Raw genomic sequence first — 13,226 nt, forward strand, 5'->3', positions numbered from 1 at the left:
CTGGGTAACCCGTTCCAGTGTTTAACTACCCTCCTAGTGAGAAAATTATTCCTAATATTTAACCTAAACTTCCCTTGCTACAACTTGAGACCATTGCTCCTTGTTTTGTCTTCTGCCACCACTGAGAACGGTTTAGCTCCCCTGCATGGAATTGAAGGCTGCTATTAATTCTCCTCTTCTCCAGACTTAATAAGCCCAGTTCCTCATAAGTCATGTCCCCCAGCTCCCTTGCCATTTTTGTTGCCCTCCGCTGGACTCTCTCCAAAGTGTCCACATCCTTTCTGTAGCGGGGGTCCAAAACTGAACACAGTACTCCAGATGTGCCCTCACCAGTGCTGAATAGAGGGGTAGAATCACTGCCCTTGATCTGCTGGCAACACACCTACCAATGCAGCCCAGTATGCCACAAGCCTTATTGGCACCCAGGGCACAGTGCTGGTGCATATTCAGCTTATTGTCCACTGTCACCCCCAGGTCCCTTTTCTGCAGAGCTGCTGCCCAGGCAGTTGGCCCCCAGCCTGTACTGGTGCAGGGGATTGTTCCATCTTCAGTGCAGGACTTTGCACTTGTCCTTCTTGAACCTCATAAGATTTCTTTTGGTCCAGTCCTGGAACTTGTCACTCTGAATCCTAGGCCTACCCTCCAGCATATCTACTACTTCCCTCCAGCTTGGTGTCATCTGCAAATCTAAGGGTGCACTCCATCCCATCTTCCAGGTTGTTGATGAAGGTGGTGAACAAAACTGGCCCCAGGACTGGCTCCTGGTGCACACTTGATACCAGCTGCCAAGTAGACATTGAGCCATTGATTTACTACTCTTTGAGCCCAGACAGTTTTCTATCTATTCTATCTACCTTACAGCCCATTCATCCAGCCCGTACTTCCTTCGCTTGCCTGTGAGAATGTTGTGGGAGATGGTATCAAAAGCCTTGCTAAAATCAAGGAACACCACATCCATTGGTCTCCCTGTATCCACAGAGCCAGTCACCTCGTGACAGAAGGCAATTCCCTTGGGTATTTCCCAGAGGCCTGACTCCTTAGTTCCTCTACCACCCAGAATATGCTGCCTGGCCTGTTGGATCACCAGCTGTTTTACTCCTGCAGTTGGATGGCAGGTCTCATCATCACAGAGGATGCCTCATTTTTCCTCTCATGCAGCAGTGGTCTCCAGTGAAGGTGATTCTGATTTCTTTATTCTTTCCCATCTCCTCCTTCAGATATCCAAGGAGCTGGGAAAATACAAGCTTTTACACCATGGGTCATCTCAGCTTTCCAATGATTTATGCTCTAATGCAATACTTTAGAGTGCAATTTGAGGCAAGTACCTTAGCAACATTAAAGCAAAAAAACTTCCTATGTGAATGGAGTGTGGGACAGATGTATCCATCTGCTGCTTCAAGAGAGCACAAGTAAAAGGTTAATGAAGAGGGTAAAGGTGATGTTTTTCAATAGTGAAGTGACAGCCTTCTGGCATTATTGGCAAGGTTGTAGCCAGCATGAAAACAGCAAATCATGCAGGGAAGTTTTCCCTTACCCTCTGTAAGGGTTTGAGTTGGTCAGGTATGTCCTGACACTGCTTTTACTGTCTCTCCCTAAACTACTGGTGTTAGATTGAGCTTCTGAGTGCAGGCCCCACTTACAGTACTTGGCAACAATCTGTGGTAACGAGCATGTTTAGAATGCCCAAGAGAAGGACACCCTGCCTCCCCTCCCCGCTTCAGGGAAAAAGTTGCAATTATCCTGGTCCTCTGCATTTCCTGAGATGCAAAGGAAGCTCCTTCAAAAACAGACTCTGGTCAAACACTGACCAGCGGGTGTAAGCACATTTTAAGGATCAAATAATTAAGGGAAAATTTAACAAGTTATTGTGTACATATCTATCCTGTCCAGCAACATCTCTGTACAAATCAAATCTGTGAGAGACTACTCTTTGGCAACCTTTTGTTGTAAAGCTCATCTCCAAATTTGCCCTCACTACATTAGCTGTGTGCTTTGCATAGCTATTACAGGTATCACAAAGACAGCAGCTGCTTCCAGCTTACCTAGGGACATAGACTTTCCATCACCCAGAGCCTTTATCTCAAGGCTGTCTCTCTCTTTTTTTTTTTTCAGAGATGTATCCAAGCTGAATTAGAAGTGTGCAGGATAAATATTTACTGGAGGAGGGTCTATAACTTTTGTTGTACAGAGTATCAGATTAGATCATCACATGCTCCTTTCTGACTTAACAGTAGCTAACCCCGTAAAATGAGTCACAAAACAAAATGCATGCAGTAGTCCCTTCCTGCTATAGCTATAGATTACATCAAATTCACCTGGTGCTCCTTTCCTTTGTTTGTCATTTGTTTCAGCTTCTCACATTCTTTATACACCTTCAATTTTTTTATACTATTGGTTGCATTTTTTCTTTTGTTCAGCTTTCTATTAGTACTAAAAATCATTAGGCCAACTAAGCATGCTATGGTGACTGCAACCCCTCAGAGTCAGGTATGGTTAATATTTGCGTTACATTGGTTCTCAGAGACCCCACTGTGCAGGGTTCTGTACAGAGGCAGCTGTCTTTCCTCTAAGGCAGGGGTGTCAGACACAAGGCCTGTGAACTGGATTCGGCTAGTGGAACCAGATCAGCTGCCCCAGTGCTGGCTCTGGGTCTCGAGTTGACCCACAGGCAGCATGTGGTGGGGTCCAGACCAGCCCACCATGCAGGGTCCAGGATACTTGCTCTGTGTGATGCCTGCCTCAGATCGCTTGGAGGGGGTGCTGCATGCAACCTGCATCCCATTCTCACCAGAGTGCTTGTTGCAGTTTCTAGATCCAGGATGCAGCAGTGGGGGAAGGGGTTCATTCAATGGGCTCAGTCCAGTCCATGGGGCTGGCCCTGTTCTGTTCATTTGGCCTGTGTACTGGTCCCATGGCACTTGCATGGCCTATGGGGATAGATGAGTTTGACACCCCTGCTATAAAGAGTTTGAAACCCAAATAGGAACAAGGCAGCCAAGGTGAGTGGAGTGCGATGAAACAGGAAAACAAGCAACTTTGCTTTCATTTCACTCTGCAGTTAGAAGTACTCGCACACCACTCCATTGATGATCTAGTTGCTGTTTTTCCCACTGATAAGCCAGAAGGCCCTAACAGTATGCTTACCTTAGCTTTTCCCTGCTCAGGAAGGTTTCCCCAACCAGCCCACGTGTTCTTCCTGGAGCTCACATCATCTTTCCAGCTATCAAAAGTATCTCAGCACTTCCCACATTCACCAGGATTCCTCTGGACTGAGAACAAGTAACCCCTTTTATAACAGAAACCACATTCATTCTGCTTTCATGTGACCGAGTCAAGGGAACCTGCACAGTCACATGGAGACTTCGCTGTCCCATGAATAAGGAGAAACTCAGGTATAGGTTGAGGTCTGTGCAGACTTCCATCCAGAGGTCAATTCATTGCTGAGACAGACAATTTTCCTTTGGCATCTGTCTAAGATATTCTCATAGTCCTTGTTCCCACAGTGTATGTGCACTCTGCAAGCCTTAAATGTGTTCAATCCTGAGAAACTTGTCTAGTGTTAGAACCAAGTGCTAACAAGTGTTCTGTTGATACCGGTCTTAGTCAGATGGAAATTATGACCTTGGACCCCAAAGTACAACACAGTTATATAATCTGAAAGAACTTCTAAAGAAACTTCCTTTTCCCATTATTTAGCCTAGTTTGAAGGCTGATTGTTTTTAAGCAGTTTCCTTGGAGACTAATGCCGGAAATTTGGAAAAGATCCATAAGTTAAATTGATAATTAGACCTCATGAGGTGATGTCAAATTTCTCTCTAGGAAGCATGCTAAAAATCAGCCCATGAATGCTAATAAAGAACCACCAAACTTTCAGTCCACATATTGCCTGCTTCAATGGTTCAATTGTAACGCTCTGATACAAAGTCACTACCAAATACCTTGAAACAATTCCTGAACTTCTTGTACATTTGGCTCGGGGTTTCATGCTAAAATGTCTTTTCTTTTTTCTGTAAGAGGTGCCAAATTAATGATGAATAATACAAAGGTAATGCATAGAAACCATAACGTGAAGCACAAAAGTTTGTATCTCATAAGCTGTTTATGCTCTCTAAAGAAACCAGCTGTGGATGTTGTTATCGACGCAAACATCCAATCTTTTTTTTGTAATTCTGAGATGCTCTGGGCCTCAATAACCAACCATGTTAGAGCAAGTAGCACAAGCTGATTATGTATGCAACAAAATACAATTTAAATCAGACAAATGCAAAACCATATTAAAGTGCTGGCCTGGACAACAGTGATTCTGAAAAGGATTTAGGGGGTATAATGCATAACCAAACAAACACTTTGACTAAATACAACCTTTCTGTGGATAAACAGGGTCATGACAATTAAAGAGTACACAGGTGACTGTCACAGTGAGACAAATACTAGAATATGATTGTGTTATTTGCATTTGGAAAAGAATGGTGGAAAACTGGAAAGACGGTAAAGAGTGTAGAAAAAGTCCTCAAATCATGCCTTGGCCTTCCGAATTTTCTCCTTGCACACCTATATTTTCCCCTAGTGCTATGACCAAATTTTCACATTTTGTAGGCTTTCCTTTTGAAATTTCCCATTCTTCTATTGTATTGGGATAGCTTACTCCTATACCCTTAAAAGGGCCTCTTTGAAATACAGCTAGCTCTCCCAGATTCTTTTACCCCTCAGACTGCATATCTCAGAGGATTTTTCTCATCAGTTCTCAGAGTTTGCTAAAGTCTGCTTTTCTGAAAGTCCATTGTCTTTGTTCTGCTGTTCTCCTTCCTTCCTTCCCTTAGGAACTTGAACTCTATCATTTTGTGGTCACTGTCACCCAGGTTGCCTTCCATCTTCAAATTGTCAGCCAGTTCCTCCCTGAACATGAGCAGCAAGTCCAGAAAAAGCTTTCCCCCCTAGTTAGCCTGTCTACCATCTGTATCAAAAGCTATCCCCAACAGACTCCAAAAATCTGTTGAATCACTTGTGCACTGATATGTTTCCCTCCCAGCAGATGTCCTGGTAATTAAAGTGCCCCGTGAGCACACCAAGTCCTGCAATTTGGAATTTTCCATCAATTGAAAGCCTCATCTACTTTCTCCTGATTTGGTGGCCTGTAGCAGATGCCTGTCATGACATCCCCTTTCTGCTCTCCCTTTTGACCTTTACCCAGAGTCTTTTCCACCAGGCCTCCTTCCACTTCGTACTGCATTCCAGGACACGTGTACATCACCTTTATATAAAGAGCAACACCTCTTCCTTTTTATCCATGTATATCTGTCCTGAACAATCTATACCGATCCATGACAGAACTCCACTCATATGAATTATCCCAGCACATCTCTATAACCCCAATAACCTCATAATTCTGTGACTGCAATAGGACAGAGGTTCTCAACCTTGTTAGAGTCAAGTTCCCTCTCAGAAAATGCCAGCTCTTAGTTTCCAGTCATTGTTTGACTGTGGGAAAATAACAAAGCAATTTTTCTGTTGCAAAGAACTCTGAAAGACTATAGCAGGCCAGAATGTTTTTAACGCTATGGATTCTTGTTTGAAATCTCTGGGTTAATCTTGTGAATTACGTTTGTGCACGTAACAGTGCTAACATTGCATAGGGTCCAGTGGCAACCTTGAAAGCCATTCAAGGAATCCCAGGGTGCTGGGGCACATTGGTTGAGAGTCACTGTACCAGGACCTCCAATTCTTCCTGTTTATTCCCCATGCTTCTCATGTCAGGATATAAACACTTCAAGTATCTAACCAATTGTCCTATTTTCTTCCTGAGAACATTGCTAAGGCATCTGCTCTTGCTTCCCCTTACTAAATTTTCATCCAGCTCTTTATTTATTTCTGGGCTTTTGTCTTCATCAACCAGGTGAATCTAGTCCCTTTTGGCCGTAGAGTCTTTGAAGTATGTAAAATAATTATTTCCAGTTTTAAATTTGTCACTTTGCACTTCATTGATTGTCCTTTCCCCCCAGAATTATGAGAAAGAAAATAGGATTTTCTCTGTGACCTTCACTACACTGTTCATTCTTGTATGCAACTGTAATATGTAGTATTAAAACTTAAAACCTACATCTGGTGCAGAATGTAGCAGACTACCTCCTAAGTGGTACACATCCAGCCGATTCCCCACAACACAATACTGGGTTTATTTCTAGATCACAGTCCTTTCCTCCCCAACTCTAAGCTGGGTTGGGACCCAACTGTTGTAACTCAGGAAAGAGACCTTGGAGTCATGGTAGATAGTTCTCTAAAAACATCAACTTCATGCGCAGCAGTGACCAAAAAAGCTAATAAAATGTTGGCCATAAGAAGGGAAATTAAAACCGGACAGAAAACATCATGCCACAATGCATGGTGCACCCACATTTTGAACACTGTGTGCAGCTCTGGTCTCTCTATCTCAAACATGATGTAGTGGAATCAGAAAACTTACAGGGAATGACAACAAGGGGAAGTCTTTCCATACCAGGAAAGACTAGAAATGTTAGAACTCTTCAGTTTGGAAAAAGAAAATGGGGTGGTTGGGGGGGAATGTGACAGAGGCCTATAAAATCATGAAGGGTGTGGACAAAGTGAATAAGGAACTGTTATTCACCAAGTACCAAACTACGAAAATTAGGGGACACCCACTGAAATTAGCAGGAGGCAGGTTTAAAACTAACAAGTACTTTTTGCTATAACGTGTAATTAACTTGTGGACGTGAGGGAAGTGTAAATCACTTTTGGACTTCACAAAGAAAGTCTGTGCTACCTGTTCAGCCTTTTATCCGTTTCTGTAATGTTTGTAATTGGCACACACTCAAAGTATTCCAGTTTAGGTTGGCATGCAGATTTCATACAGAAACTGGAAGGATAGGGTACTTAATAAGAAAATTGGCTGAATTAGCTGTTTGTTTGTTCCTTCCAACATAGATTTACCACTACTTACTAAAAATCACTTGTTTTTATTTCTAAACTGTTTTGACCTAACCTCTTACCTTGAACTGTAAATTGTTCTTTGATTTTTGCAAAGAATGCTATTAGCTTACCTGTTATTTGAATGAGCCTTCTTTGCAAAGAATGCACTTGGACCTTTCCAGCAGTCACTATACCGGGACGGTAGTAGTAGTAGTGGGCTCAAGGCTAGCTTTTTCTCTGGGCCTTTTAGGAAATAATGGTTTGAAGGAGCAGTACATAAGATGGAGAACAGGGGCCAAATATAGATCAGTATAAAAACAAACAGTTGTCAGCAGCCTGTGAGGTTCTAGGTAAGCAGCACTGGGAATTGCTGCTTAAGAGAAAGGAAGAGGAGAATGTCTGAGCTGCTCCACCCAAAGTCTCCTTACCTCAGACAGATGGACAAGTGGAATAAGTCTGCAGGGAACAGGGGGCTAAGAAGGCAGGGAGAACTTTTCTGCTTGACAGCAGGGACCCTGCATCACACTTACAGGCTCAGCAATGCTACACTCGCTAGCACTATGACCAAAAGAGAGTTGGGGGTCATGATTGACCACAGGATTAGCATGAGTCACCCATGTGATACCGCAGCTGGCAAAGCAAAAAAAACTCTGGCTTGCATCTGCCAGTGCATCTTGAGCAAGACTCGGGATGTTGTCCTACCGCTGTACTTGGCCTCGGTGAGGCCTCAGCTGGAGTGCAGCATCCAATTTTGGGCTCCACAATTTAGGAAGGATGTGGAGAAGCTTGAAAGAGTCCAGAGGAGAGTCATGTGCATGATCAAAGGGCAAGAGAACAGACCTTATGAAGAGAGGCTGCGAACCATGGGACTCTTCAGCCTGGAGAAGCACAGGCTCAGGGGTGACTTGGTAGCAGCCTATAAGTACACAAAGCATGTGCATCAGGAGCACCCCAGGGGATGACAAGGTCCAAAGGTTACAAACTCTCGCAAGACCATTTTAGGTTGGACATAAGGAAAAACTTTTTTACTGTCCAAGCCCCCAGGGCCTGGAACAGACTCCTCCCAGAGGTGGTGCAAGCACCTACTCTGGACACTTTCATTTGGATTCTTATCTTGCTGAGATCCTTTGACCCCATCTTAATTCCTGCCCCTTAGGCAGGGGGCTGGACCCGATAATCTTACGAGGCCTCTTCCAGCCCTAATATCTGTGAAACCAGCTGAACAGATTTTTCCCAGGCAGGAGTACTGGGCAGATTTGTATAACCATATGTGGAAATCTGTGCCACTGCTGTTGCCAGCTGAGGCAGGTTTATGTAAACTGCAGGTATGTTTCCAAATGGCAGTGTAGACGTACAGGTAAAAACACTGAGGGGGTATTGCTTAGACAAGCTCTGAGCAGGGTTGTGGTATGAGCATCAATAGTTAGTCTATGTATGTATTTGGGCCACTGCTTCGACAGGCTTTAAATTAGCGGTACTAAAGTTTAAGAATAGGTACAGGATTGGGGAAGTGTGCATCACAGATATGATGGGTGCATAATTTGCTGTCCTAAAAGAAACTAACTCCCTAATGCTCACCGTATAGGAATGGATTCATGAAGAAGAAAAAAACATAGTCGTTGGTATTCATTTATTGTTGTGATGCATCTTCCAAATTGTACTTTACTGCATCCAAAAGACAGAATCCTCTCAAACCCTGTGATCAGGTTGTTAGCCAAAGCATGAGATTTAGTTAGTGTCACCTTGATAGGAAATTACTAGAGATTTTACCATAATATTGAGCTACTCGAATGCTGGCCCTCCATTTCCAAAAGCTGGTGTTATCATTGAGTGACCCATTGCTCTTTTACCTGGGTTAGTGTTAAAACTACTAACTTCAGTAATTTCAGATACTTGACAAAAGCCCATTCTCTTCTCTGTTAAATGATCCTAGTTTGTTTGGTTATTTATTTTGTTTTTATAAATCTCTTACTGTGTGAAACACTTATGCCTTTACTCATTTTTGGAGCTTGTTTGGGTCTTTTCAGTTGCAGGTAACTACTTGGAGAAAAGCAAAACAGAACACTGATCAAAGCTTTCAAGTTTAGACAGACAAAGCAGTGGCTTTCAAACTGTGGGACATGAAGGAACGTTGGCAGGGGGGCACGGGCAAGAAGTTTGCAAGAAGACAGCGCCGCTGCAGCCTCGTGGGGGGATATGGAGGCATGGAGCCCTGGGCAGGCTCTGGCAGCTGGTGACTGTGCCTCCAGCAGCCCAGCATAGTGGGCACAGAGCATCGGGGTGCAGGGGGGGCCACAGTGGGTGGAGCCCGCCAAGCTGAGCCACAGCGGCTGCTAGGATGAGGGGCACCCTGTGCCTGGCTGTGCTGCTTCTCTGGGGTGAGGCAGGCAGTGTGGGGGCACGAACAAAATTGTAACTGAAAAGGGGGCTCAGCTCAAGAAGTTTGAAAAAGGCTGATCTAAAGATAGGCATTTTATATCCATATTCAGATACCCAAAACGTGTTTTGATTTTCAAAGATGCCAAATGCCTACAGTTTAGCTCCTTTGACAGATCTGGCTACTTATCTAGGTGCCTCGCTTTGGGCACTGAAATGTTAACATTCCGATCAGTATTCTCATTAAGGGTGATTATTTTTAGTGAATTGTAATTAGGTATCTTCTATTCCTTTGTCTGTTGCATACTACATGCATCTCTGTGTTCTTATTTTTTTGTTTTAAATGATGCATTTGGGAAACATCTTTCTTAAAACTTCTCCATCAAAGAAAACTTGCAAGAATTGAGAAAAAGACGTTTTTCATTTAGGCAAATGTAACTTATATTTGTGGCTCGCTGCAACTAAATCCATTCAAAGGTCTCTACAACTTACAGTGCCTTCCACCAATCCAAACAGTTCATTCAACACATGCCCTCAACTTCCTACTCAGTTTTCCTCCCAAACATTGAGTACGTAAAATAACAATGATCTCAAGAAGAACTCCTAAAACTCTTACTGTTTGCTTTTCCTCTCCGAAAGGCAGCAACATTCAATTATGGTTTATTATTCACAACACAGTAGTATCTAACAACTTATTAATGTGCGGTGGCCCTGTTGAACAAACGTGTCACAAGAAATAGTTCCTGCCCCAGAAGCTTGCAGTCTCAGAGTTTACGATCAATATTCCTTAACAAGCTTTTCAGCTGAAAGACTGCTTTTCTCCCTCTAGTAATTTTTCTTCGTTGTTCATGCAGGACCTTATCAGAAAATCCAAAAAAAAAAAGAAGCAAATGTTCACCTTTCTCTTGCCAAGCAGCAAAAGATGAGAGATTCTGAACAAGGAGAGGATGTCTACTGGGTGACTAGGCAACAGTGTTGTAACTGGTCTTCCTTAACATCTTCAGTCACATTTGGGGCAAACTTTTTTATATTATATTTATGCATTCTCAATCTGGATGTGTAGGAGACCTAGCAAGGACAGAAAAACAACAGAAAAGGACCCAGAGAGAACAGAAATATGGGAACGCAATAAAATAAGAAAAATGCAAGCTAGCACATTTTGTAAAGAATAAACTAATACTAACTAGGAAGAAGAAAACAATGCAAGAAAGAGAACAAGGAACAGTAAATTAAACACAAGTTTCTTAGCTTGGAGTGCACTCATGTCAGTTTGGTGGTTTGTCCATCTTCTGTTCAGGGCTCTGGTGAGTATTCCAGGTGTGTCAACAGCTGAGAAATACAGAAAAAAAGAGCATGTGCCAAGAAGAGCAGAAGAGCTGCTAATATGTATCAGTTTAGGAACTATAGCTAAGGGCCAAGTCAGTAAGGGGGGTAAGAACTAAAGTAAATGGCTAGAGGCTTAAACAAGCTAAGGGAGAAGCATCATCTTAACTGTGTTTGCATTTCTGCATCTTCTCTCTCATCCCAGGGGTGGGACAGGGAACTTTCCATAGTCAGACGGATGAAGCACCAAGTCTATTTTTGGATACTATATAATAAACAGACATTAATACATTACCAATAAAAAGTTTTAATTGCATCCTCTAGGTGTGCATGTCTTGCATTACAGATGATATCCCTGTAACATTCATTTATCCATAGCTTATCTCAGCCCATTTTTGCCTTCTCCACTCACTGAGACGCATCTAAAATGCAGAGGATAAAATGTTCTGTGGAGATTTTTCTATTTCTCTGGTAAAAGGACCAACAGAATGTTGTGTATTGAGCAGCTGAAAAAATAATAAGAAATAAGCTGAAAAGAATGGGAAGACATAAAAATGGCAAAAGCTGTAATATTTAGTAATGAGAAGTTAGGGGGAAAAGCTTTAATCTGCACATCACAAAAAGTGAGAATGACATTGACAGAATACACTGGAGGAGGGTGCAGCAAATGAAACGGTAGAAAATTCTTTGCCTGAGACTTGTAAATCAGACTGAATACAGTACTGGAGAAAAAAAGGTATTGTGCATGGGGGGGATGAAGTGCATGATTAAAGGTTTCCAGGTCAAGTGCATGACTTACACAAAAATTGGGAAAGCAAGATTAGAAACTTTAATATAGATTTTTGACTAGCAGTGATTCTTAGTGCTTAGAGAGTGTTTAAATGGAGATTAATTTCCTTTGAATAAAACATACAGTACTGGAAGAGTTAAGGCAAATGCAGTGCAGGTTACTGCAGTACTGTAGAATGAATTTCTCTTGATTTGGGTCTGCAGTCTGTGCTCAGTATCAGACAATCCTAGAATCACATCTTCTACCCCAAAAGCCTGGCCCTTCCCTTCTGCTGAAGAGGCAGGCTGCACTCTTTCCACAGGTTGAGAACGCACTGCAAGTTTAACAGTTTGTACTTCCGACACCATTTGTCCTAAATTTTCTTCGAGGCAGCTAAGCTGCTGCTGTAAGCTTCCCAGGCATGAACTGACTTGTTTAGAGTAGTTTAGCTGTTCTTTTAAAGAAGCTAAGAGAGAATTTATTTGTAATGATGCAGTAGTGACTTCTTTAACTTCCAAAGCACTCTCTTCAGTTCCCTCTGATGTCCCCACTCCAGTCTGCAACATGTTTCTCAGGTCTACGATGAGGTCACTGAGGTCCTTTTGCTGTAAATAGTGGCTGGAGGCCTGTTCTTTGATGGCTTCCTGTAGGCTTATTGGCCCCTTTTGGGCTTCAAGGACTAAAGTTTTTAATTCTTGCAGCCTTACCCTGTTTATATAGGTGGAACCAAGGACACCAATAACGGCCCCTAATACAGAACCAATAATGGACCAGTTCTTTGTTCGTTCTGTTCTCGTTCGCTCTTTTTCATGGCTTTCTCTCACAGCTGCAGAGAAGAGAGAGAATTTTTCCCGCTCAGATTCTTCAGCGCTTAAATAGGCAGCTCGATACCTCTTCTCTTCCTGCAAAAAAACCCAGTGAATTTAAGAGGTGATGTGTAATTATAAGTGCGCATTGAAGGCTATACCTACAAATTAAACACTTGGCTAAGACTATAATTTCCCCCCCCTCCGTGTACAAAATTATAGTGGAATTTAATACCCCTCAGCTGTACTGCTGCATTAGTTCTGTCTTAGAAACCTCTCCTAGAGTCAGGTTTTTCCTCAGTTCATTTGGGTTAAAGCAATCCAAAAATGTCACACTTCATTCAAAATTAAGAACCGGAAGCTCTGACCAAGTTTCAAACTCTAAACTCCACAAGCCTCATGCATGCAGAAGGCCTCTCTTTCCTGACACATTCCATTCTGTTTGTAGGACAAGGATGTTCCAGCATCCCTTTTCTTGAAACATAACCTTTGATTGCCTCCATCTCTTCAGAAACTGCTTCATCACCCTCTTTCATTTCCCTTCTAAATTTATTAAATAGCAACACAGAAAACAGGACTGCAAGGGACCTCTTAGGTCACCGACTCTAGTTCCCATGTTACATAATCCCTTTCATAAACTGATCAAGACCCATCTTGAAACTAGTAGCTTCCTGACTTCACTACTCCTATAGTAAACACACTATTTACAGCTGTTGTCTTCCTCTCCTCCAACCCCATCACGGTGTGGAAGCTGTTCTCATGGAACTCTCACCACCTATTCCTTGATGAAGCTCAGAGCCTGTATTTCTTTGTCTTCCTCCATGATAGTTCCTGTTTTTGTCACTGCTGATCACACCCTTCTTCCTGAAAATCTTACTCTTTCTTGGCTTTCATGAGTCTCTTCCCAGTTTTTCTGCATCAGCATCATCTGATCACATCAAAACACAGCTGACAATGTCTTGCCACTACAGGGACAGGAAGCAGTTGTCAAAGCATGGCCAAGAGATCTGCAGAAGAGGACCATGTTC

General features: G+C 42.7%; 1 protein-coding gene across 1 annotated transcript in view; it reads right to left on the minus strand.

The window, feature by feature from the left end:
* Positions 1–8,542: 8,542 nt before the first annotated feature.
* The window catches only part of CCDC51 (coiled-coil domain containing 51), a 20,839-nt gene continuing 16,155 nt past the window's right edge, over positions 8,543–13,226 (minus strand). Inside the window, exon 4 of the mRNA XM_019504902.1 lies at positions 8,543–12,294. Coding sequence (XP_019360447.1) covers positions 11,512–12,294 — 783 coding nt within the window. The 3' untranslated portion in view covers positions 8,543–11,511. The remainder of the gene's footprint in view (positions 12,295–13,226) is intronic.

The sequence above is a fragment of the Gavialis gangeticus genome, unplaced genomic scaffold (assembly GCF_001723915.1).
Source record: "Gavialis gangeticus isolate Ggan-Ray unplaced genomic scaffold, GavGan_comp1, whole genome shotgun sequence".
Taxonomy (NCBI): Eukaryota; Metazoa; Chordata; order Crocodylia; family Gavialidae; genus Gavialis; species Gavialis gangeticus.